The sequence below is a fragment of the Pipistrellus kuhlii genome, unplaced genomic scaffold (genome assembly GCF_014108245.1).
Source record: "Pipistrellus kuhlii isolate mPipKuh1 unplaced genomic scaffold, mPipKuh1.p scaffold_m20_p_10, whole genome shotgun sequence".
In the NCBI taxonomy this organism is placed as follows: Eukaryota; Metazoa; Chordata; class Mammalia; order Chiroptera; family Vespertilionidae; genus Pipistrellus; species Pipistrellus kuhlii.
In genome coordinates this window covers 51,509,338-51,535,062 of record NW_023425405.1, presented here as the reverse complement: position 1 = coordinate 51,535,062, position 25,725 = coordinate 51,509,338, and the positions used below count along the sequence as shown (strand labels likewise).

Here is a 25,725-nt window from a genome sequence, read left to right as displayed (position 1 = left end):
AGTTAGATGAACATAATAAATTATTTTTTAAAAGCAAAGGATATTTACATTTTGTACTTTATATACCTTGAGATTTTTTCATTATATTTATAATTTTTTTATAATTAAAAGATTACTGAAGAAGAAAACATATTTAATGGAAAAAGTGAATAAACTAATATATAAAATGATAATCCTTTAAAACATCAGTTTGAAATTTTTATTTTGAATAGTTTCTAATAATTAGAACATTCTTGAATATTATTGATTTTATTTAGTTGAATTTGCTGCTTTGCCAGAAATGCTTTTTTGTTTTTGCCCTTTTTATCTATGTACTTTATACAAAATATAATTTAAAATTTCTTAGTTCATTGAGGCTAATCTTGTTTTTTATGGTTCTTTTTATGGCCATCTAAAATTCTTCACTCTCTTATCCCAGTTGTCTTTCTAGTCAGTTGGCATTCCCTCTTGATCCTGCCTTCACATGGCCTGTCACATCTCTGTGCTCCTGTGCAGAGCTACTCCCAGGCCTTCAGTACGTATCCTGGTGATGGGAACAGTTTCCCATCTTCTGTGTTTTACCCAGCAACAAAAAGTTTTGTTTCTCAGCTTCCCATTACTGTTTTACCCAGTCAACTTTTCTACATGTTACTGTTTATTATTATTTACATAGCTCAGTTCTAATTGTCTTATTCCCCTTCCATTTCTTTGCTGGCATTAAAGGCCTTCTGCCTTTTGCCCCAATTTAACTTACCAGCTGAACTTCTCACTACTGTATTACTCTAAAGAAAACGACCATTTCCAGAATATGTTTCAGTAGCTCCCTTCAACAATGCTTTTGTTAGTGTGTGTGTGTGTGTGTGTGTGTGTGTGTGTGTGTGTGTGTGTGTTTAATATGAGAATAGCTTATTGCCATAGCTGGCTTGGCTCAGTGGACAAAGGGTAGGCTTACGGACTGAAGGGTCCCAGGTTGGGATTCCAGCCAAGGACACATGCCCAGGTTGTGGGCTTAATTCTCAGTAGGGGGCGTGCAGGAGGCAGCCTATCACTGATTCTCTCTCACAATTGATGTTTCTGTCTCTCTCTCCCTTCTTCCCTCCAAAAAAAATTAATAAAAAATATATTTAACAAAAAAGAATAGGGAGAGGGAGAGAAAAACATCAATATAAGTGTGACATCAATTGGCTGCCTGTTACACATCCCCCACCAGGGATTGAGCCTGAAACTAGGCATGTGCCCTAACTGGGAATCGAACCAGCAACTTTTCAGTGCACAGGATGATGCCCAACAAACTGAGCCACACCGGCCAGGACTGTTTATATATTATTTTAAAATCCACCATAATTTATTTTTCTTAAGTCTATTAACTTTATTCTTTTTGTAGCATTTATCACATTCTACCTTTTTAAGATACTGCTATACTTTTTATTACCATGATTCTAGATTTTAAGCTCTGAGTGTGATGACTCTATTCCATATGAATATGAGTATTTGCTGTAATGCCTTCTACATTGTAAGAATTAAAGTGTTAATTGCATTACAAAGCTTACTTAAATGTGCAGTCATAAAATGTAAAAAAACCAAAAGTTTTATTTACTTTAGAAAATAGTCTTGAAATTATTATGCTGACTAAAGAGCTAATAAAGACCTATTTTCTTTCACTTTTTAAAAAATATATTTTATTGACTTTACACAGAGAGGAATTGAGAGGGATAGAGAGTTAGAAACGTCGATGAGAGAGAATCATCGACCAGCTGCCTCTTACACATCCCCCAATGGGAATGTGCCCGCAACCAAGGTATGTGCCCTTGACCGGAATCGGACCTTTCAGTCCGCAGCCTGACCCTCTATCCACTGAGCCAAACCAGTTTCAGCTAAGTTTTCACTTTTAAGTCTAATCTCAGTTAAATGAGGATTTTGATTTTTAATGTCCAAAGAACTGAGATTTTGTTATAATTTTATTTGGAGTATTAAAAAATAGATCACATACCTAAAAATTGACTTATGAGTGAGAAGTACAGAACTATTATGAATGCCATTAAACAAAAAGCGTAATTGTAAATAATTCAATTTTCATAATAGGTTGATCATCTGTTGAGGCTAGTTGGTAGAATAATAACCCCCTTAAAGTAACAAATCAAACAAAGGAGAAAATAACAGATTCATATCTTGTTGAGCTCATCTTCAGTTAGTTTTTACAGTAATACTTCTTATCTTTATAGTTTTAAAGAAGAAACCCAGTTAACTATTTGAAATCGATAACTTTGCTTGTGGTTTGTGACGTGGATAGAAAAACGTAACTTTAAGAAGGATTCACACATTGAATTTACTTTTACTTCTGTTTCTTTTACATTAAAAAATTTCATTCTAACATGAAAAATTACCATTAATGCTTTTTTGGTTAAAGTTATTTGAAATTGAAAAATTTATACTTCTTGGTGAAAGTTGTCATAAGGTAAAAAAATTTTCACCTTTTCATAGAACAAACATTTAACAAAAACATTGTTCTATCTCTCCTGTCATTTAAGCTGAGGTAATTGCAAACATATGTATCTTTTTTTAAAAGCTAAACTTATAAATATAATTCTGATTGATATATTATTTAACATTAAAAAGCTATTAGAAATTGTCTGGTATGTATGCTTTTTTTTTATTGTAAGTCAGTGGGTATACTTTTGTTTACCTGAAAGATCATTACAGGTGGGCAAAGATGCTTGTTAATTGTCTGTTTCAATGTCAAGTGTAGAAATAATAACAGTTAGAGGGCGACATTATAATATTTGCCATTTATTTATTATTTTGATAGGTTACTTATTACAAAGAACAAGAGGGCTTGAAAGCAGTTTATGCAAATATATTAGAGAAGTGTTTTTTAACTGAGTCCTTTGGCTTGTATATAGACTTGAGGGTTAAAAATATTTAAAACACAAAGGGTTTTCTCTTAATATGAAAACTCTAAAAATAGTTATATTTTTATTAAGATTATAAAACTAAATATTACAATTTTACTTTGCACTTGGAAGTTCAACTATACAACAAGTTTAAATTTTTAAATTAATATATTAGCAGATGTTTTATGCCAAAGATACTTATCAAATGAAAATTTTCTTAACATCTTTGTTTATGAATTGTTAATTTGTCTTCCAAGTTTTAAGAAATAAGTCGTATGGTATATTTGTCAAATAGCAGCATTTCTTTAATTTTATAAAAGTGTAGAAAATAAGTAGGAAGAAATTATTTTCACTTTGCCAAGATTCGACATTGTTAGCATTATTATCGGAAGTAATAAATTTGTTGTGTAACCTCAGGAAATTGTTATTGCATGATGCTTATTATCCCAACGATATTAAGTAAACGTGACTGAATGAATTTCATTTATTCATATAAAAGTAATATATTATTCAGTTGTTTAATAGAAAACTTAATTAAAAATGAGTTGCTACTTTATTTAGTGAATATAGTGTTAAAAATAGAATAAAATTATCTAGTTAATCAAATGATAAGGTAGCAAGTATTTGCCCACTTTAAGTAATTTATTGCTGTTTTTCTGATACAGTTATACCTAACACTCATGAATAGATTATTAGGTTATTACAGTTGAAAATATTTTATAAGAATTCCCAAACCTGATATCTATAATTAGGATTAGTAATTTCATAATTTTCCAACATGAGTTGAGGATTGGAGACAAAAATGCTTAAATTAAGTGGTATAGAGTAAAACATATTGACAAGCCTTACTGCCACTTTAATGATTTTCAGAGTGGAAATAGAACTACTGTATTTTGAAACATTTGGGACTTACAGTTAGGGTAGTAACATTGTGTAAATTGTATTACTCTAAAGTTGCTATATATCTAAAATTAAAAATAGTTGAATTTGTTAAGCTTTTCTACAATAACATAGTCCTTTCTTTCTCCCTGGTATTCAGATTAGTTAATTTCTATTACACAAAAAGGTATTAGTTAATTTCTATTACGCAAAAAGATCAACTTGAATAAAGTTATTTTCCTACACTGTTTTTATCAGCAGACTGTATTAATTCCAAGTGTTTGGCTTAGACTGAAGCAAAGTGAGAAAAGGAAGAATGAGGCTGGTGCTTTAGTTTTCTTCCTTCTCTTTATTATGAGTTCATTTGTATAGTATAGGCATAATGCCCTTGTTTTTAGAATGTCAAACTCTTTATCATAATAAACTTGACTTTAAAAAGTTTCCCTATCTTGGTGTGCAATATATGTTATTTGTTTTTTGTTCTTGAATATTAAAATCCTGATAAACCATATAATTTCTACAAATTTAAAAAAGGATAAAGTTTTATACATGGTTCATTATTTTTGGTGCATCGAATATTATAGCAAGTTGACTATTTCAGAAAACAATATAGTGGTACAGAAAATTCTGGATTGTTTTGATTATTTGAAGCTGTAATTTTGGTTCTTATGTTAAAATGCTATTCCATTTGTCATATAAATATATCTATAGTTTGTGGCTTAGAAACAATATACTTTATAAAAAGAAAAAAACAAGGATACCTGTGTCAGTTATATTTTTAAGTTATAGACTATTTTAAGGCTATGTATTTATTATTTAGAAAATATGACTTACATGAATATTTTCTGATGGACATAATATTGACAAAATATACATATGATGTTACTTTAACAAACTGCCATGCAACAAATACATTAAGTTATGAAGAAATTGAATATATATGACCTAATCTAATCTTGACATTTACATTGAAAATTTACAACATAACCAATACTTAAAATGTTTTTTCTTATATTTGGCAGTAATTTTACTTTTTACAATTTAAGTTTAAAACTTCTGAATGTGGATTTGGTAAAACTTGGGCTTTTCCTTAGTCAGTGACAACCTGAGGTACTAAACATTTTTCTCTTATTTCACTGTCTTCAAACGTAATTTTATTTCTTTTAGGGTCGATCCAAGAGTTGTGAATTACAGCATTATTAGGCATGGGATCAGCTTCTACTATAGAAACAACTCGCTTTTTCATTTTACTTTTCAAGACCTTTTGAAATTTTTGTCTTGTGAATGCATACAATAGAGGGTGAAATATAGTTGTTCCATAAGCCATGACTAGAAAACACAGCCTTAATTTTACTAAAAGGTCACTTGGGCCTAAACATAAAATGGTAGTATTTAAAACAGAAATTGGCGTCCAGCAGAGAAGAAATGTAGAAATAATCAATAAAGACATTCTGAAGACTCTCTTTTGCCTTTCTCTTCTTTCACGGTGTCGTTTCACAGCTCGTCGGAGGGCAATTATTACAGAGACTGAAGTTCTTACACCAAAGACCACATTTCTCCCACCACTGCTTTGCGACATGTCTGTAGTCTCATGTTGCGTAGTTAGAGAAATAGTCTTTTTTTTTCTTGCTTTCTTCTTCTGTCCTGTTGAAAATCTGGTACCTATTCGAATATTAAGAGCCTGAAGTATTTTGGTGTATGTGATTAACATTACTATGACAGTGAAAAAGAATATTGGAATCTGTACAAGCAGGTGGTAATACATCCCCAGTTCAGTGTAGTATTCATTTGTACTGACACACAAAAGTGTCTTATTTTCCCATGTATTTCCACTTCGAAGACTGAAAAAATTTACCTCAATAAAAGGAATCAGGAAAGAGAAAAATGAAAATATCCAAATGGATATCATTAACATTATAGCTCTGCCCATTGTCAGAATTCGGTTTGCAGGTTTTACAGAGATGTCATATCTGTCCAGTGTGATAGCAAAAACGTTGATTGCTGTTGAGACACTTGCAAAAGATACACAGGCTTCATGGAAACAGCAGATAAGAGCAGTGTTACTTTCCAGTGAAAGCAGAAGGATAACTATAGTTAGAGGAATACATCCCACACAAATTATTACATCAAGTACATGAAGATTCATTGTAATAATGTTACTGACAGAGTTGATTAGGTTGGATTTCATGCAGTAAAGTACCAGGACGGTGAGGTTGCTGCCAAGTCCCAACACGATTTCTAACATGAGAAATCCGGTGAGAGATGCTTGAAAGCTTAATGGATACGATAGTGGTTGGTACATTTTGGTGTTGATGTCATCAATGTCATCTCGAACTGTAATGTTAGATTCAGACTGCATGTTGATTTCCAGAATGGGAGAAAAACACATTCTTTTGGAGCAGTTGGTTTTTTTCCCTAGAAAGTGAAATAGAAAAACTATTTGATTATTTGGCAATTTAAATGACGTGCTCTTTGTGTGTGTGTGTGGGGGGGGGGGAGAAACACACCTTTTTTATTGTGTACTTAGTTTAATTTTTAAGTTTGTAAACTATTAATGGAAAGCAGAATTAGGAAATAGCAAAGTTGCATTATTTTGATGTAAAAGGAAATTGGGTTCTCCCTTTGAAGAAATAACTATATGGGGTTTACTTCTATAGAGTTCAAAATTATTTCATACACTGAAAACATTCTACTCATGTGGGTTTTTCAAGCTTATTATTTGAGACACAGTATATATTTTGTATAATAAAATTACCCATTATGCAAAACTGCTTTTAGCCCAATGTTTTAAGATTTCATTTTAAAGTGTTGTGAGTAGGTGGGAAGTAAACATTGTTTTAATTTGACCCCGTATAATTAGTGTAGGTATAATTATTCCCCTGATATTTCAAATGAACAAGACAAGTGTTCATTTAGAGGTAAATAGTATAGAGTACCAGTTTGCTTTAAATTATTTTGTTCATGTTCTTCATTGTAATTCATATTCACAAGTCAACAGTGTGATTTAGAAATATTTGGAGACCCCCCCCCCCCCCGCCCCCATAGAATTAGAGAAAGGATAGATATTTCAAATTTAATCATGAAAATGTTCACTGGACTTTATAGTGAGCTACGTATATTATAAAAATTGGAAGAAAAAGACATGTTAAAGTAAAACATCACAAAGCTTGGAACAATAATCACTCCTATGAATGATTTATTTTGGGACCACAGCCTCTTATATCTTGTGGAAGGAGAAATTGAAATTTAATATCATATTAAGAAGTAGCCATTTTTGAAGTAGTTTAAAATGCCATGAGTTAATTTTATATAAGCAGAATTTTTAAAGTAAATAAAGATGAAATTTTAGGGAAAAGGGAGTATCGGAAGCCTATTTTCTTAGGAATCTTTTTAAGTTACACATTCTCTCTGGAACCTTTTATATAAATCACCCTGTGTATAATTCTGAGGAAATTTAAAAACAAACAAACAACCTTTTGCTAATTCATGCAAATCTGTATTTTAATATGTAGAGATTTAGGGTAATTCATAAAACCGATACCTGATTTTCTGGGCAAACTATCAGTAACCAATAGTATATTCAGTTAAAATATAAAATCATCCAACCAGCTATATTTCACATTTTGAGTACAGAATTTTGATTGCAAAATCATAAGCATAAATTATAAAGGGTAGTAATTTTCAGAACTTAGGTTAACCTCTTGGTGTAACCTTTTATAAGTGCTAGAATACAGTTTTTATGCATATTATTTTAGGAGTAATATTTCAGAAGCACAAATAAATGATACCAATATTTCTTTTGAACTTGGTATAAAATATTACCAAAGGCACATATTCAAGTTAGTGAAGGTCTTAGCAAACATTGAAATCCTATAAAAATGGAAAATTTTAAGTGTGCCAAGTTTTCAAATTTTCTAAACTGACAGATTAAACATCATGTCACATCAGTTAGATTTATAAGTAAATAAGGCAGAAATGTCAAGTTAGGTGATAATGAAGAAAAATGTATCTCCTCTAGAGCAAGATTCTTTTCTTTTGTAAATGTTAAACAGTGTGAGGGGGAGCATGCATCTTCTGACCTACCTGTTTGCTGTTGCCTTATAGGCCTTTTGACTCACTATAGCAGTTTTTCACAAATTGATGCATGATGTCATTGACAAATTTTGATATGAATTTTTACCTGACAGCAGTGAAGTAGCTGTGTTTTATTTCATGTCTTGTAGGCATTCTTTCTTTTTCTCTCCAACACTTCAAATGCATGAATTGTGAGATTTAGTTGGCTGATGGATTTCTAAAGGCCAGTAAACAATATTTCTGTTTGTTTTGTCTTAAAAAGTCACGACCAAGCAAAACTTCTTCAAATGATAGGATTTATGATTCCCTTTTATAGAAATATATGATAGCGTCTTTTTATTTTCCAGAACATGTGAAAACAAAAAAGGTTTCTAGCTCCTAAAATGTATTTATACATCCTTTTGTTATGCACTGTTTCTATAGCAGTCTTGATTCTTTTGAAATGATTTCTAGATCACATAATTTGTTTTATATTATAAATCCAGTTCATGTTCTTTTGATAAAAGCCATCTGCTATTTAATCTGGTTTGTTTTCATTAAAAGAGGATATATAATTGGTCATAAAACTCCAATGGAAAAATTCTTTAGTAATATCAATTAATACAAATATCTAAATATTTAGTGCAGAAAATACTTGCTAAAGCTTCCTTTAGCTTGCTGGTAATATTTGGCATTCTTATTTTGGTAATCCGTGTTTCATTGTTTCTTTAAGAATCAGTAGCTTCACAATTCTGGTATATTAAAGTATAAACACCCTCTGTAAAGTGCTCACCATTTTGTCTTCAGGATTTTACAATTATGTTGTTTTTCTTTCTGTGGTTATTTTATATAGCATCTTCTGTCGATGATTATTGTTGATATATTACATCCCAGCAGTAATGTAGACCTATACTCTCTGGTTTTAACTCCTTAGTAACTTAAAATCATATGTTACAAGGATATCCTGCAGTCTGTAGTTCAGACAGCTAGGTAGATAGACGCTCGGTCAGATGCATTCTTCATATTTTCAGTTGTAAGTATTGAATTAGCTGCTGTGGGCCCTTGTGCAAGAGAAAAAAAAGGTTAAGAAATAGGGCTTTCTAATAATTTCAGATTAATTGAAAGTTACTTTAGTGTTGTCTATTTTAACACTACATATAGCATTTGTTATCACAGTAACAAATTGTATTTTTATAGCCACAGCTTATACACAAATTTAATGGTTTCTTTAATTACAATATTCTCTTTCCCTAACAAGGATTGTAAATTATTTAATAACAGAATTAACATCGCAAATATAACCATGAAAGAAAAGCTGTAGTTTTTTAAAAGCTAGCTGATTTCTGCTCTCACTATTTAAGCTAACCTGTGTTTTCAAAGATTATGAGCAATTAGCTTATATTAAAAATACTGTCATTTCCTCATGTCTTTATAATAAATTGAACAATATTTCCTGCTGCAAAATATTGTAACTTGATATATTATAGCACATGGTTTGAATTTAATTGATTAAAACAGATTTTGTCGTAAGTTATAAATTTCCATTGAAGAATTATTTATGTAATTGAAATATAAAAGGTAAACTGCAAAATGTAACTGCAAATTAAATAATTTTCAGTGACCATGCCCAATGATAAACTAAACCAAAAATTGAGTATTAAATAATAGCTAAATAGTAAACCTAGTTCTTTTAAGAAAGATAAGCATTTTTTAAGAAAAACTATGTTGATGACTCTAAGATTATTTAGTATATTTGAAGTGACTTAAAAGCTGATGTCTTCATAGTGAATTAACAAAGCATCTTATTAAATACAAAGCATTTGTATTTAACATAGCATCTTAAAATTACATATAAAATATTTCATGTCTTAAAATAAGTAAATCTAAAAGATACATGTTTAACAATAAGTAATATTAAGCAAATAAACTCTTAAAATTCAGGCTTTTTTTCGAAGTAATTTTACCCCTCAATGCCAGTTCAAAAGCAGCTGCATACTATAATAAGGACTCTTACCTCCGCTAAAGATTTGATAAATTCCTGATGTAGTTGAAGCGTTTCCAGTTTCGATTGATTCATCTTGTTCACTTGCTAGGAGAGGACTTGGGAAGAGAGTCATAAATACCTCTTGGAAAAGACCTTAATGGAAATGTGTGTCTGTGCTGTGCCATTGTTTCAGCAGTGCTGCTAATGTATGGAACATGTAGTGCTGCTTAGAGGCTGCTGCAGTCTCTCACTCTTCCTCCTGTGAAATCAATAAGCATCTGAAAATACATAATGAAAGTAATTTAACATGCTGTAGTCTTCTTGTCTCCAGAGACAACATATTCTAAAAAGGAACGGCACTGCTTTTCAGAGGAAAGCCTGCTCTGGGCAGCTTTTGCAGAATGACAGCCTACCTTGTCGCTGCTCTCCACTGCAGAGAGATGCAGTGCATTCACTAATTTTGATTGGTCAGTTGTATTGGGCTTGAACTGTGTTCATATGTATAGCAGGGCTCCCCCTCCACACACACACAGTTTTTATATAAGGATGCTTTTTTAAAAGGCTGTATTTATAAGGGATTGTAGGTTGCTTTTAAATAGAACATGAGTAAATTAGTCCTTTAAAAATATACATTCTGTTTTGTTGTTTATTTATGCCAAACATTAAAATGCGGGGGTGGGGGGGGGGAGTGGAGTCACAAAAGAATTCACTTTGTAAGAATATGTATTCTTTTAAGAGCCCAGAAAATTGCACTTGAGAATATTTTTAGTCATATAATGTTTTTGGTTGAGATTCTTTGTTGTACAAATAGAAAGCCATTGCATCTTTACTGTGAACCACATTGAATTTCAACTAGTTTGTTTGTATTCAAGTCATCTTCTCTGTGTATTTCGAATTGACAACATCTTAATTTGCTAAATGTGTTTTTTAAAAGATCCATTTCCATTAGTATATTCTGTGTATAAAGATTTAATCATGGGTATTACTTTTGAGATTACTATTCAGTCTTCACCTTTACTAAACCTTTATTTTTTTAAAATCCTTTTTCTTTTTTCCTTTTTAAAAAAAAAGATATTTTATTTATTTTTTACAGAGAGGAAGGGAGAGAAATAGAGAGCTAGAAACGTCGATGAGAGAGAAACATCGACCAGCTGCCTCTTGCACACCCCCTACTGGGGTTGTGCCTGCAACCAATGTACATGCCCTTGACCGGAATCGAACCTGGGACCTTTCAGTCCGCAGACTGACGCTCTACCACTGAGCCTAACCGGCTTCGACCACCTTTACTAAACCTTTAATTAGTAGTGTTATACTGATCATTCACCATAATATTTTATTTTAATTGGCTACTTCTATTTTAATGTATAGCAATGTCCTAATTATTATATATAGCTATATACTAATGTTATTGGGTGAATATTTTGGTAAGGGTAAAAGGGAATTAGTTACAAGTCTTCATAAATTATAAAGCTAAATTATTTTGAGATAGATATGCTATCAAAAGAACAAATGGTATTATATGTAATTAATATAAAATATTACTTTGAAGTCACATTTCTATTAACTTTGTTCATCTATAAATAATTTCCTATTTTCAACATTGAGTATTTTATTAAACGAGTATATATAGTAGCTGTCTTCTATCTGTTGACAAAATAGATAATGCAAATTGATTGGATTATTAGGATATTGATATCATCTATTTCCATTATTTTAGGAATATTAGTGATCATTTATTAAAGTGTATGCTAAATTTTAAATATGTAATTAGAATTGTTACTTTATGATTTTGAAAAGCAGTGTACATTTTTATAATTTTTGGTAGAGTTAAAGCTATACAGGAGGCTGGCTGAGTAGTGTGTGAGTTTTGAATTGCATTTCAGTAGAAGTTGAGAGTAATGTAGTGGAAAATTTTGTTGTGAATTTTCTAAAATTTTTTGCATAGCCTTCTGTGGCAAGGCTTTGGTAATGCTAAAAAATTTAAATGTTATGCCACTTTTCATGCATTTTGAAAGCTAGAGCAAAAGATCTTGTTAAGATGTTATCCATGTTGAAAGGTAGTGTGTGCTTGTGTACAGACTCATTATTTGAAGCTTACCAGATGTACCGATTAATCATGCAGATTTTGTAATCAGAGAAAACACAATAATTTCAAGAGAAACATCAAAAGTGCTTTATTCAAAGTAATGTCCATCACTAGCTACACATTTCTCCCAACTTTCAGGTAATTTGTGGATATGTGTCTTTAACTGGTTTTGAAGTGTGTGATAGTGCGTTATCATGAAGCAAAATTACTTTGCCGTGTCTTCTGGCACATTCTGGTCATTTCACAATCAATGTGTGGTTCAAATTGATTGATTGTTGTCGGTAGTGATCAGTATTAATGTTTTCACCTGATTTTAGAAGCTCATAATACACCACATCTTCCCGATCCCATCAAACGCAGAGCATTGTCTTCTTTCTGAAGCAATTTGGCCTTGTAGTTGATGTTGATGGTTGACCTGGATCAACCCATGATTTTGTGCATTTGGGATTCTCAAAATAAATCCACTTTTCATCGCCAGTCACAATTTGATGCAAAAAGCCGTTGAAGCGACATTTTACTGATGACTTTTTGATTTTCCATTTGTCTTTCATTCAGTTGATGTGGCACCCATTTTCCTTTCTTTAAAATCTTTCCCATTGCTTATAAATGATTGGAAATTGTTTGCTGAGCAACGTTTAATCTTTCTGCAAGTTGTTTTTGAGTTTGACACGCATCTTCATCCAATAATGCTTGTAATTGTTGGTCTTCAAACTTTTTCAGTTGACCTGGACATTCTTTGTCTTTCACATTGGAATTATCACTTTTAAAGCGTTTAAACCAGTGTTCACAAGTATCTTGAGATGGAGCATGTTCACCATAAGCTTCCCAAAGATGAAAATATTTATATCTTTGTATTGAAAATCAGATGGTATTATTTCATGAAAAAATTAATATCAAATTACATATATCAGAATTTATAAGCATTCTTATTTCCATAGTAACAAATTTTCATACTTGTACATTTAACATATTTTGTAGTCATGTAGGATACTAATTTTGCAAAATGCTACAATTGGTGATTTAAAGCCAAATTTTGTTATGAAATATCTATAGATTATTAATTAGTTATTTTAACAACCTGGGAAAGCAGTTTAACTTTTCTAGTGATAACTGAAAACATATATGAATCTAACCCTAAATACCTCTATTAAAGTCCCTTTTCACAAGTTATGTTTACCTTTTTAGTTATATCGTAGTTTGATTGCATAGGAATTTTAATTTATAAGCTTCCTGTAATGGGAGCCTTTAAAATTTAATTTTATACATTTTCCCCTTTAAATTTGGACAATGGTGAGTATGAGAGTTTATTGTTTACACTTACATTGCACTATTTATATCAGACCCCTGTAGTTCTGATGCTACATTTTTTTTTTAATGATTCAGAGTTTTATGTAAAAGAACTTTATAAAATATTGGAATGAACCACAATTGAAAGTACTTTGAAACTATTTATGAACTATATATGCAAAAGCTGTTTCTAATTGCTGAAAAGTCACTTTTTACATTGTATTTAGGTGTACATACATTGTTTTGAATTAGTGTTTTGGGCTTCTTCGGGTAAGTTTCCTCAAGTGGAATTGCTGGGCCGTAAGGCAGCTCCATTTTTAATTTTTTGAGGTAGCTCTATATTGTTTTCCACAGCAGCTGCACCAAACTGTATTCTCACCAAGTGCACAAAGGGTTCCTTTTGTCCACATTCTCACCAACACTGTTGATTTATTGATGAAAGTCATTCTGGCAAGTGTGAGATGATATCTCATTGTAGTTTTAATTTGCATCTCTGTAATGATTAGTGACATTGAGCATAATTTCATATGTCTGTTGGCCATTTGGAGAAGTGTCTATTCAGGTCCTTTGCCCATTTTTAAAATTGATTATTTGTTTTTTGGTGTTGAGTTTTATAAGTTCTTTATGAAGCTTGGATATTAACCCCTTACCAGATGTATCATTGGCTAATATGTTCTCCCATTCAGTGGGTTGTCTTTTCATTTTGTTGATAGTTACCTTTGTTGTGCAAAAACTTTTTAGTTTAATGAAGTCCCCATTTGTTTGTTTATTTTTGTTTTCTTTTCCTTGTCTAAGGAGATATATCAGCAAAAATATTGCTACAAGAAATGTCTGAGATTTTACTGCCTATGTTTTCTTCTATTATTTTTATGGCTTTTGACATTTAAGTCTTTAATCTATTTTTAGTTTATTCTTGTATGCAGTGTAAGAAGGTAGTCTAGTTTCATTTTTTGTGTGCTTCTGTCCAATTTTCTCAACACCATTTTTCGAATAGACTATCTTTACTCCACTGTATGTCTTGCCTGCTTTGTCATATGATAGTTTATTTCTGGGTTCTCTATTTTGTTCCATTGATCTATATGTCTGTTTTTATGCCAGTACCAGGCTGTTTTGATTACTATGGTCCTGTAGTATAATTTGATATCAGGTAGCACTATTCGTCTAACTTTGTTCTTCTTTCTCAATATTCCGGTGGCCTTTCTGGGTAAAATTCTATACTCTTTTTTAAAAAAACTTATTTTTATTGATTTCAGAGAGGAATGGAGAGGGAAAGAGAGATAGAAATATCAATGACAAAAGAGAATCGTTGATTGGCTGCCTCCTGCATGCCTTACTCTGGGGATTGAGCCCACAACCAGGACATGTGCCCTGACTGGGAATGGAACCATAACCTCCTGGTTCATAGGTTTACACTCAACCACTGAGCCATGCTGGCTGGGCAGATTCTATACTCTTAACAGAATAACTTCACAAAGCATTTTCCCCCACCCTTTCATACCTCACCTAAGTTTATGGCATTTTTATTTATTTATTTATTATTTATTATTTTTTTATTTTTTATACTATGTATTTGTAAGTAATTGGCTATCTAACATCACATACATTATAAAAATAAAACATGCCATTTCTTTCCATTTTTCTCATCCAACCTAGATTTTGAACTCTGTGTCTATTACTATTTATTTTATTCCCACCTGAGATAAGCTTATTGATTTTAGAAAGAGAAGAAGGCAAAGAGGGGAGAAGGTTGGGAGAGAAAGAGAGAAATATCTGTGTGAGAGAGAAACATGGATCAGTTGCCTCTCATACAAAAACCATAACCTAGATATGTGCCCTGACTGGGAAACAAATCCGCAACCTTTTGGTGTATGGTTCAATGTTCTGACCCACTGAGCCAGGTCTATTATTATTTTCAAATCTCCGTCTGTCACCTTACTGTTATCTTTCACTCCTTGTCCAAATTATTACTGCTTCTGCCCTCAATTTTTTGGCTTACTAGTTTGACTACTTAATATCCCTCTTTGAATCCTTAAATATTACGGATTTTGTTAATGTTTTTCTCATATTTCCATCAGAGAATTACAGTCATATTTGTGCTTCTTTTTCACATTGGTTTCTTTCTTTTCTTTGTTTAATTTTCTTTGCATAATTCTTCTGCTAGAGGTTATTTTACAGATTTCAATTCACTTCTTTGTCCTGAAATCAAGTCAGTTGATGAAGTAGAATATATATTTAACAAAGCTAAATCAAATCCCTTCTCCTGTGCTCTATTTGGCATTATCTAGATAGAAAACACTATGAAATTCATTAAAAAAAAATTTCATAGGAGATGTAGATGAATGGCTGTCTATGAACTAGTAGTTTGTTACTGAAATTACCGTATTTTTCGGACCATAAGACGCTCCGGACCATAAGACGCACCAGTTTTTAGAGAAGGGAAATGAAGAAAAAAAGATTCTGAAACAAATAGTGTCCTAAAATATTTTATGTGCATTAAAACCCAACATCACAGTCATAAACACATGTAATCAACCCTGTAAAGTAAACAGCAGCATTTAGAACCATTTTAGAGCCGGTCAAGCACATAGAGACTACACAGAGCCGGGCAAGTAAAAAACCTTTTTTTTTAAAGTATATGTGTAGGCTATATTTGGACCATAAGACGCTAGGACTTTTCTCCCCCCACTTCTGGGGGAAAAAAGTGCGTCTTATGGTCCGAAAAATACGGTAGATCCCTAATACCTTTATAAAAAGGCTGCTATTCTTGATGCACAGATGCTGAGAATGGTAGAGTGCTATAGATTTAGTAATTTCCATAGTAGTACTTGGGACATTCATTTGGGAAATGAATTTGCTAATAATATTACTAATTTACTAATAATAGTAAAGTATTTACTAATAATAGTTAAAGGCTATGCTCACTGGTAACTTTCTGCAAGCAAAATATAGCAATATATATTCAGTGACCACTACCTTCTAGTCCCCATTTAGAGATATACTATCTAAAAAAGTTTTGCTGTAGTATCTTGAAAAAGTACTGTGATCTTTCTCTGATTTTGTGTGACAAAGAAACCCAGCCTTAGCTAGTCCTTTGGGAGTAAGTACTGGATTGTCTGTGGAGTAGAGTTCTCCACTCTGTTCTCTCTGGAATCAGCATGATTTTTAACTTCATGGGCCTCAGTGTCCTGATAAAAAGAAATAAAAGAAATATCTCAAAAGAATAGCCCATAGTGAAAATTCAATAAATACTAATTTTATACTTTAAAAAACAAACAAACTGGGATTTTTATTAGTATTTCAGAGGATTTATGGATCAATCTGAGAAGTGACATCTTAACAATATTGATTCTTCCAATTTATAGATACAATATCTCAATTATTTTTAGATCTTTTTTGATTTATTTTATAGCATTTAGCTTTTAGATCCTGCACATATTTGGTTAGCATTTCTTTAGTGCTATTTGAAATAGCACCTATTTTTTTTAAAAAAATCAAAATTACAATTGCTTGTTTTCACCAGGTAGAGATAGATACAATTTTTACTTTTTATATTTTGACGTAGTCTCCTACAACTTTACTAAACTCGTGTATTAGTCTTGGGGGACTTTTTTAATGAATTTCATAGTGTTTTCTATCTAGATAATGCCATCTGCAAATAGAGACCATTAGATTCTTCTTTAACCATCTGTGACTTTTATTTACTTGCTTTATTTTGCTAAGACCTTTGATATTAGAATTGATAGAAGTGAGTGGGGAGAAGCAAACTGCCATGGGCCCTGAGCATCCCTGAGGGTCCCAGGGCATGCTGGGTATTGTTGGGTATGCTAAGAATGCAAAGATCTTCTGTTCTTTATCCGATCCATTTCTCAGGGTTGTGTTTGAAGCTAGCAACCTTGAGAGATGCAGTATTGCCTTCCCAGGCAAAGAGCAGACTTGCTTCTGCTTACTATAAAAAATAGTAAATGTTTTAAGCTCAGTATTGTTCAGCTGTGATGCAAACCTACTGTACACAAAGTATCCACCTAGGCCCCTCTACCAGGGGACTTGGAGGGAAGGTGAACTGTCACTGACCTGATCCTCTGCTGCTTGCTGTGTCATGGGTAATAAAGCTCTTTGCCTCTGACCCCAGCATTTTATGCCTTGTCAGCATTTATGATAGAAACAGCAATGTAGCTTGCAAGTAGGGTAAGTTCCAAGACCCTTCACAATTTAGAAAGTTTTGGAAACAAGAATGTAATGTTGACAGAAACATGGCTTTCTGTAAGAGAAAAGACAAGAGTTCTTGTGGGCCAGTTAGGGAATATGAGATTCAGTAGCAAACGATCTTGTTTAAGTCGTGGATAATAGATTCCATACTGACTTTTTAGAGGCTAAGCAGTGAGAGGTAAATTAAATGAAGCTGCTTGAACGATGCTTTAGATCATTGCTCTTTCTCTAGGCTAGAGGAGGAAAAAATGTTATTCCATCAGTGAGGCAGCAAGCCTCTGGGTCCAAGGCAGACAGCAGCAAGTATGGCTATGGCTCCTGAATCAAGGGCTCGCCAGAGCTCAAATAAAAGGTGTCAGCAAAGAGAATATACAGAGGTTTGGTGAGAATGAATACACTGTAAGTTCATTTATTGAATCTAAGTAGGCAGCCACTTGAAATTGAAAGTAAATGCAAAGCGAAGTCTTGACTTATTGGTATAGAGCTCCTATTTCCTTCTGTGCACGCTAGCTCCTCTCTCCCTCTACTCTAACCTCAGCTGCTTAGGATAGAAGCCAAGAAGGTTAGGGAGCCTCAGTGGGGAGAGGGAGTCAAACTTTTATAGCTCTGTTGGATAGAGGTGCCCAAGCACCATCTTACCGGGTCCTGTGGGGAGAAAACACAATAAGGGGCAAGCTCAGACTGCAGAGTGGAGCGGTAGCAGCCTGTACAAGGGCATATTGGGTGTTTGCAGGAGCCCAGAGCTAAGGAGGAGGAAGCAGCACTATGAGGACCTGTTAGAAGAAAAGCCCCCTACCTCCTCATTCTTCCTGCACTCCGAATGTTCCTAGTCAGAAACTAATGTCATCTCCTGGGAGCTATGGCTGTAGTCCTTTTGAATGTGTGTTTCTGCAGAGGGAAAAACACGTAAATTCAAGAAAAGCTAAAGTGTGGGTGGAGTCTCTCGGAGCCTATTTAGTGTATTATTGTTCTGGATTCCTTTGCCAAATGTGTATATTTGGTGTTGACATTTTTAACATACTTACCCTGTGAATGCTTATAAGTTTGCAGGAGAGTTCCCCATTCGTGGGCTGTTTCATGTTCTCTCTTCACGTCATTCAGCACACACAATGGGTCATCCCAGGAGGAAAGAAAAGAAAATCATTGTTTTAGTTGTGATTCTGTGGCTGCAAAAGTACTTAGGTTATTTCTTAGTACAGCAGTGCCACCTGCCTGACCCAGCTACCAAGTGCACCTCTTAAAAGTCTACTGTTAGCATGTTAAAACAAGACACCTTAAACACACACACACACACACACACACACACACACACTCACACTCACACTCACACTCACACAGAAACACCTGATCCATAGATGCCTTGTGAGTCAAACCTGATGTCACCATTTTGAGCTAGGTTAACTTGTACTTGACTACTAATAAGGAAATGGCCCAGTAGACTTCACTGATTAAAAGAAAATGGTTTGTTCAAGGGGGCATCTTGCCTGGCTTTAATGTCATTGTGATTTTGAATGAAGGGGTGGAAAGGAGCCCTTTTGGTGGAAGCCTTATCTTCTTCACCAAAGCAATCACTGGCTTAATGGGGCCTTTGATTCGCAGAAGTTCCTGTAAACACTTGATGGTTTAGCCAAGGTAAAGACGGACTGTATCCATTGTGTTGCTGCCTTTAGACCTCAGAGCCAGCTGCAGAAAACTAAGAGTGGAAGTGACCACTCTACTTCATTCTCATAGCTCTGACCAATGCTCCCGTTCATTAAGGTTGGTGCATTTTACTGACATTTGGGCTGTTATGAGTAGCCTAGCCTTTGAGTGTGCCATTTGGAAGATCCTCAGATTAAAAGCATCTCTCTTTGGGGCTGCAAACCATGGAAACAAATTGCAGCTATTAGACAGTTTGGTCACTTGAACCTGTACTCAGATTGCTGCAAATTTCTACCTGGATTCATTATTATAAGGCATATAGCAACATGTCCACTTAATATACTGGGCAGCCATTGTAGCCTGGGTTTATGGAAAGGGGACTTCTCAATACCCTTCCCCCACCTCCATTTGTTGGACAAATTCCTTTTCCTCCCGCAGACATCAGGTTTTTTTGCTTCTCCCTCCCCCTCCCCCTCCCCCCCCCCTCCCCCTCCCCCTCCCCTCCCCTCCCTCCCTCCCCTCCCCTCTCCCTCCCCCTCTCCCCTTCCTCTAAATGGGTTTGTTTTCAGCATGTCTGGAGTGATAGAGTGTGCATTTCCCTCAGTGGTTTTATCCCCTCCCCCCTTGTATCAGAGATAGTAGAATTGATCCAGACTGGATTTCATGCCCTTTTCTCAGTGGCTGTTTTCTCCTCCCCAAGCCCACACGATGAGGGATGCTTTCTCAGGCCTCTCAGTCTGCATTTTTGTGCTTATCAGGTGGGTGTGTGAAGAACCTGTGAATGGGTACGCCTTCCCTTTGTGTGTGTGGCCTCCGTGAGTTCTATATATATTCTCTTCCTAGTACATGTTCAGTCTTCAGCAAATCATAGTCTTAGCTGAATTATTTTTACGGGTGTCCATTACTGTCTTTCCAGGCGCTCATGTGCTCATGTCCTCTTTATCCCTCAAGGCGCCTATTTTTCGTTAGAGTTTGGGTTGGCTGCCTGCCCTATAACTTCAGCTCTCTTTGCAGCTATTTATCATATTAATAGAAAATTTTATGATCCTACTTGGTCATGATTGATAACTCTTCGATATTGTATGACTTTTTATAGTTATTTGGGTAAAGTCTTTTATGTTCAGACAGATAATGTCTGTCATTTTCTTTTCTTCTAACATTTTTGCCTATTTTTAGAATCAGAGCAATGCTGGATTCATAAAATTAATTGAAAAATATTTCTCCTATATCTAGTTTTAAAACAGTTCATTTTGTTAAATGTTTGATAACATTGAAAAGAGAAGACATTTGAGTCAGGAGGATTTATGTTGTTTGAAGTTTTAAATTCTAAAAATTTAATAGATTATAATAGATTCAAATTTTATATTTTTTTCTGTTTTGGTGACAAATTATCTTTGAAATTTGTTTTTGTCATTTAATTTGCTAAATTTATTGGCATCTAGTGTTTTTTTGAGTGTTTTTGTTTTTTTTAACATTATTATGTTTTAACTAGAAGCCTGATGCACAAAATTTGTGCAAGGGGCTTGGCCCCCTCGCACAGCTTCATCAGGAAGGTCATCCGGTCTAATTAGTATATTATGCTTTTATTATTATAGACTAGAGGCCTAGTGCACAAAATTCGTGTATGGGGGGTGTGTCCCTCAGCCTGGCCTGCACCCTCTCCAATCTGGGACTCCTTGGGGGATGTCCTCTGGAGGACTCAATCCGGCAGTCAGACATCCCTTACAATCTGGGACTGCTGGCTCCTAACAACTTGCCTGCCTGCCTGCCTGATTGCCCCTAACTGCTTATGCCTGCCAGCCTGATCTGCCCCTGACCACTCCCCTGCCAGCCTTATTAATGCCTAACTGCTCCCCTGCTGGCCTGATCACCCCCACTGCCCTTTCCTGCAGGCCCAATCACCCCCAACATTATTATTATGTTTTAACTAGAAGCCTGATGCACAAAATTTGTGCAAGGGGCTTGGCCCCCACACACAGCTTCATCAGATTCGCCCTCCTGTGCTGGCCCGATCTCCTCCAATTGCCTTCTGGAAAAAAAAAATGCTTAAACCTTGTCAAGTTTTTGCTTCCTATGTATCCCCTAGAATTCACATGTGTCAAACACAAGGCCCGCGGGCCAAATCCGTCCCACCAGGCCTTGCAATGTGGCCCGCACCGCGCTGTCATCACTGCACTCCGCTGCGTTGCCATCACAATGACAGTTTATGACTGTTCAGTAAACCATTTGGCCCGCGATTTAGGCTGGATTTTAGATTTTGGCCCCTTCTCTGATTGAGTTCGACACCCCTACTAGATCTTCAGTATTTGTCCACCTTTCATTCTGTGTCAAGTGTAGATGTATACATATTGTTTCATCTAAATCTAAGCCTGCTATGTGGATTCCTGCTCTTGTCCTCCTCAACGTTCATTTACACCTGTTAAATTGAGTTTAAATTCTAAATGAAAAGAGAATGCTTTAAACTAGGGGTGTCGAACTCAACAGAGAAGGGGCCAAAATCTAAAATCCAGCCTAAATCGCGGGCCGAATGGTTTACTGAACAGTCATAAACTGTCATTGTGATGGAAACGCAGCGGAGTGCAGTGATGACAGCACGGTGCGGGCCACATCGCAAGGCCTGGCGGGACGGATTCTGCCCGAGGGCCTTGTGTTTGACACATGTGCTTTAAACTGAAGTAAAGTACATAGGTATGAGGTGTTTTTATGATACCTACTCATTACTGAGTTAATCTTGACCATTTTTTTCTTCATTTCATAAATTAACAAACCTCCACGCAGTGGCAACATACTAAGACTGATGAATTAGGACATCTCAAATAAAAAATATTCTGAGGCAGGGAGGGGGGATATAGTTCTCTAAAAAGCAAAACATCAAGTACAGACTCTTTTTAAAATTTAGGAGTCAAGAGTATCTCTAGGCACATTGTGTTGCAGGCATCGCCTCACAAATCTGCCAACGCATGTCCTTTCTGAGCTTCAACACAGCTGCTGTCCCAATAGTCCCTCTCCCCTCTTCTCCTTGATGTAGTGGGTTATGCTTTGCATTGGTGTTTTGGTTTCTGATGGGGAAGGCAAAAATACAAAAGAATCCCTTCCTCATTTTTCTTATGATAGTATGGGTTTCAAAAAAGCAAGAATGGGAATTAAGTAGCAGTGCCTTCTCTGGGTCATTCTCATGCTAAGAAACACAAAGGGCATTCGGTGTTTTAAATACAGATTAGTCCGTTTATATAAATAAGAAACTGTAAAGAATAAGGTTACTTGTAAAGATTAAGACACATTAAAAAACTACATGTTCTTACAGCAATTTGTTCTATCCTTTTTCTTTTTCCTCTGTAACACAGTTATTCCTCCCCCGCTCCCCACACAACAGATTTATAATGTAAGAATAGAATCATGGTGCAGCCTGCAACTCCCAGAGGTAAAACACACAGTACTAGACTTCCATCTGTAGATTTTATTTTCCAGATTTCATATAATTTTCTATGTTAAATTCAAATTTGAAATCATTTTAGGCTTTCAAAAACTGTATTTATGTTAGGTTGTTCTCTTAAGTGGCTATATCATAGTTATTTATACTCTGTGTTAAGACTACATATTTTGTTAGGCGCAATTATTCTTTTGCAATCACTTCTACTACAAGTTGGCAGTGCTTTGTGTTTTGTATGTTAATAGCTTGCTTTTGTCTCATCTTATTAGTTTTATAATGGTCTTGTACTCTTGAATTTTCCTTTTCCTCCTTTTGATGAACACTCAATTGCATCATTAATGAGTATCTATTTGAGTAAGTTTCTAAAATTAGTTCTGAATTGGATGGTGTAGATATATGTACACTATAACTCAAAAAATTTCAAAATTGGAGAAAGGTGCTCTGAATGACCACGAAGGATTCAGAATACAATAATTTAATGTTCTTAAGTGAATGTTTGAAATCATTATACTTGAATTTGAGAGTATTTGAGACTAGAATAAAGAACTGTGTCATATCATAATAGCTGTGTTGAATATTTAAATTTGTTGAATCATATGAAATCTTACAACTGTTAGAATTAAAATTTGTACTGTGCTATTATGTTCTTTTTTTTTTTTTTTTTTGAGTATGTGATGTAATGAAGGTGCTTCAGATAAGTTAAAAATACCATTGTTTTCACTAGCTTTATAAAGGAGAACAGTAGAAGTGCTATCACGACTTGTTACCTGAGAAACTGCTCTGGGAAAACATTAAATTTAACACATTAGGTTTTGACTCTGTTTCATTTATCTTGGAAGATTCTTTGATTTACTGTATAGTGATGCATTTGCTGAGAGAGAGTATGAAACACATGGTGTTGCTGATATTCAGAGAGTAATTTTGCTAATATGTAACCTAGCCTACCCACTTTTCCAGTCTCATCCTGGTTAATTCTCTATTATTTCTCAGATTTCATTAATGATTCTACTCACAGGAATTCTCATAAGAGTACTATTAAAAACAATGGAATTCTTAAAGTTACTGTCATTTATATCTTTTTAATGTACTGTATTATATGGGAGATTTGACTCTTGTGTTTTTAGCTGTAATTCTTAATTAGGATATGAAGACATGACTATTATTCAGAAGGTTATTTTAAATAATATCAAACTCACCATAGGAAAGTCTGATGACTCGGTTAGTCATTTAACAAATATTTATTCAGTAATTCTATGTGTCAGATAGTAGCTAAGGTGCTAGTGAAACAATGATAAAAAGTGTTTAGTTAGAGAGAAATACATCATTGATGGTAGAGTAAGTGCAGTACTAAGGGTCAATTATGAGGAGCTATGAAATCATAAGGGCAGTAATCTGGACAGAAGTGATTAGGGAAAGCTTTCAGAGGAAGTAGACAACCTGAGATATGAATGATACTCAGATATCAGCCAGATCAAGGGGATGGGTGCTGGTCCAGATTGATGAAAGTACTACCAGTAGTATTCCAGACAAAAGAAATAGCCCTCCCTAGAAGGAGTTTGAGGTACAGAAGACAAGGGAAGAGGAAAGACAATTATTGAGAGACTAGAGGCCGGGTGCATGAAATTTGTGCACGGGGACGGGCGGGGGGGGGGGGTTGTCCCTCAGCCCAGCCTGCACCTCTCCAATCTGGGATCCCTCTCACATTCCACGACTGCTGGCTCCTAACTGCTTGCCTGCCTGCCTTCCTGGTTGCCCCTCACCGCTTCTTCCTGCCAGCCTGATCATCCCCTAACTATTCCGCTGCCAGCCTGATGGATATCTAACTGCTCCCCTGCCAGCCAGTTTGCCCCCAACTTTCCTTCTCTGCCGGCCTGGTCACCCCTAACTGCCCTCCCCTACGGGGTTGATCGCCTCCAACTGCCCTACCCTGCTCGCCATCTTGTGGTTGGCCATCTTATGTCCACATTGTGGCAGGATCTTTAACCACATGTGGGCAGCCATCTTGTGTGTTGGAGTGATGGTCAATCTGCATATTACTTTTTTTTATTAGATATGATAGAGGCCTGGTACATGGGTGGGGGCCAGCTGGTTTCCCTGAAGGGTGTCCCGGATCACGGTGGGGGTTCCCTTAGGACATGGGGCAGCCTGAATGAGGGGCTTGTGGTGGTTTGCAGGCCAGCCATGCCCCTTGGCAACCCAAGTGGAGTCCCTGGTATCTGGAATTTATTTACCTTCTACAATTGAAACTTTGTAGTTTGGAGCAGAGTCAAGCCCCCTGCTCTCTCTGTGGCTGTCGCCATTTCTGTTTGGATTTGTTTACCTTCTATAAATGAAACTTTGTAGCTTTGAGTGGAAACCTAGGCCGGCTAGGGCAGGCGGAGCGGGAAGCTCCACCATTGCCTGAGAAACCCAAGCCTCCCTCCTGCTCTCTGTGGTTGTAGCCATTTTGGTTGTGTTTATTTGCATACTTGCTCTGATTGGCTTTGTGGGCGTGGCTTGTGGGCATGGCCTTTTTTACAGGAGGGCAATGATGACTCCAGTACAGCTCTTAAGAGAGCAATGAGATCACTTGCATTTTAGAAAGGTCACTCTAACAGCAATGCCAGATGGATTAGAAAGTTGGGAGCATAGTTAGAGACCCAAAAACCTAGTATATTAGGCAAGAGTTGATCATGGTAAGAATTATTGGAATATTGAGGATGAAACAAAGTAGTAAGACCCATTTTAAGGAGATACGGAAGCAGTGAGATTTGGTGAAAGGAATAGGGCTAACTTAACCAATTCATCAGCTGGTAGAGCTACTCACTGATTTATGGCTCTTAGGAGGAATGGTATTGTGTGGAGTGATTCTAAGTGTATGTTGGAATGTGCTGAATTTGAGGTGCTTGTTGAACATGCAAGTGTAGGTATGTAAATAGGGAACTGTATATGTGGGTTTGAGGAGAGATTCTAAGAGAAGAAAAGGGGGTGGGAAATACAGATCTGAGAGTTGCCACAAATAGATGGCAATCGGATATGAAGTTGGACCCCCAAAGGAAGTGGAGATAGGAATGACACCTAAGAAACTGTAATATATAAGGGATGGGCATAGGAAGACAAGATCACAGAGATGACTGAAAGGCAGTAACTATAGAGGGTTTGCTCGGATGGCGGCTAAGAAAGGATAGTGTTTTAAGGATACAGTAGTTAACATTGTTAGATAAGATTGAAAAGTAGCCTTAGGATTTAGATTTTTTTTAAATTTCTTTATTGATTAAGGTATTACATATGTGTCTATATTTCCCCATTA

The 25,725-nt window shown here is 35.1% G+C and overlaps 2 protein-coding genes across 3 annotated transcripts in view; one reads left to right on the top strand and one right to left on the bottom strand.

The window, feature by feature from the left end:
• Nucleotides 1-25,725, top strand: part of COG5 (component of oligomeric golgi complex 5) — a 135,033-nt gene that overhangs the window by 28,829 nt on the left and 80,479 nt on the right. The gene's annotated exons all lie outside the window — the stretch shown is intronic.
• On the bottom strand, nucleotides 4,525-10,192 carry GPR22 (G protein-coupled receptor 22). 2 transcript variants are annotated; one of them, XM_036429735.2, is made up of 3 exons: nucleotides 9,817-10,192; nucleotides 7,930-8,863; nucleotides 4,525-6,164 (listed from the first exon to the last, which is right to left on the bottom strand). In XM_036429735.2, the coding sequence occupies exon 3, from the start codon at nucleotides 6,136-6,138 to the stop codon at nucleotides 4,840-4,842; it is 1,299 nt and encodes a 432-aa protein (XP_036285628.1). In that variant the 5' UTR covers nucleotides 6,139-6,164; nucleotides 7,930-8,863; nucleotides 9,817-10,192; the 3' UTR covers nucleotides 4,525-4,839. The 2 variants fall into 2 exon arrangements, with proteins under 2 accessions (XP_036285628.1, XP_036285630.1); XM_036429737.2 differs by lacking the exon at nucleotides 9,817-10,192 and having other exon boundaries at nucleotides 4,840-6,164; nucleotides 8,596-8,728.

Excerpts from the sequence above, each read along its gene's own strand:
- GPR22 (XM_036429735.2), bottom strand. The coding sequence starts at position 6,138 with ATGTGTTTTTCTCCCATTCTGGAAATCAACATGCAGTCTGAATCTAAC.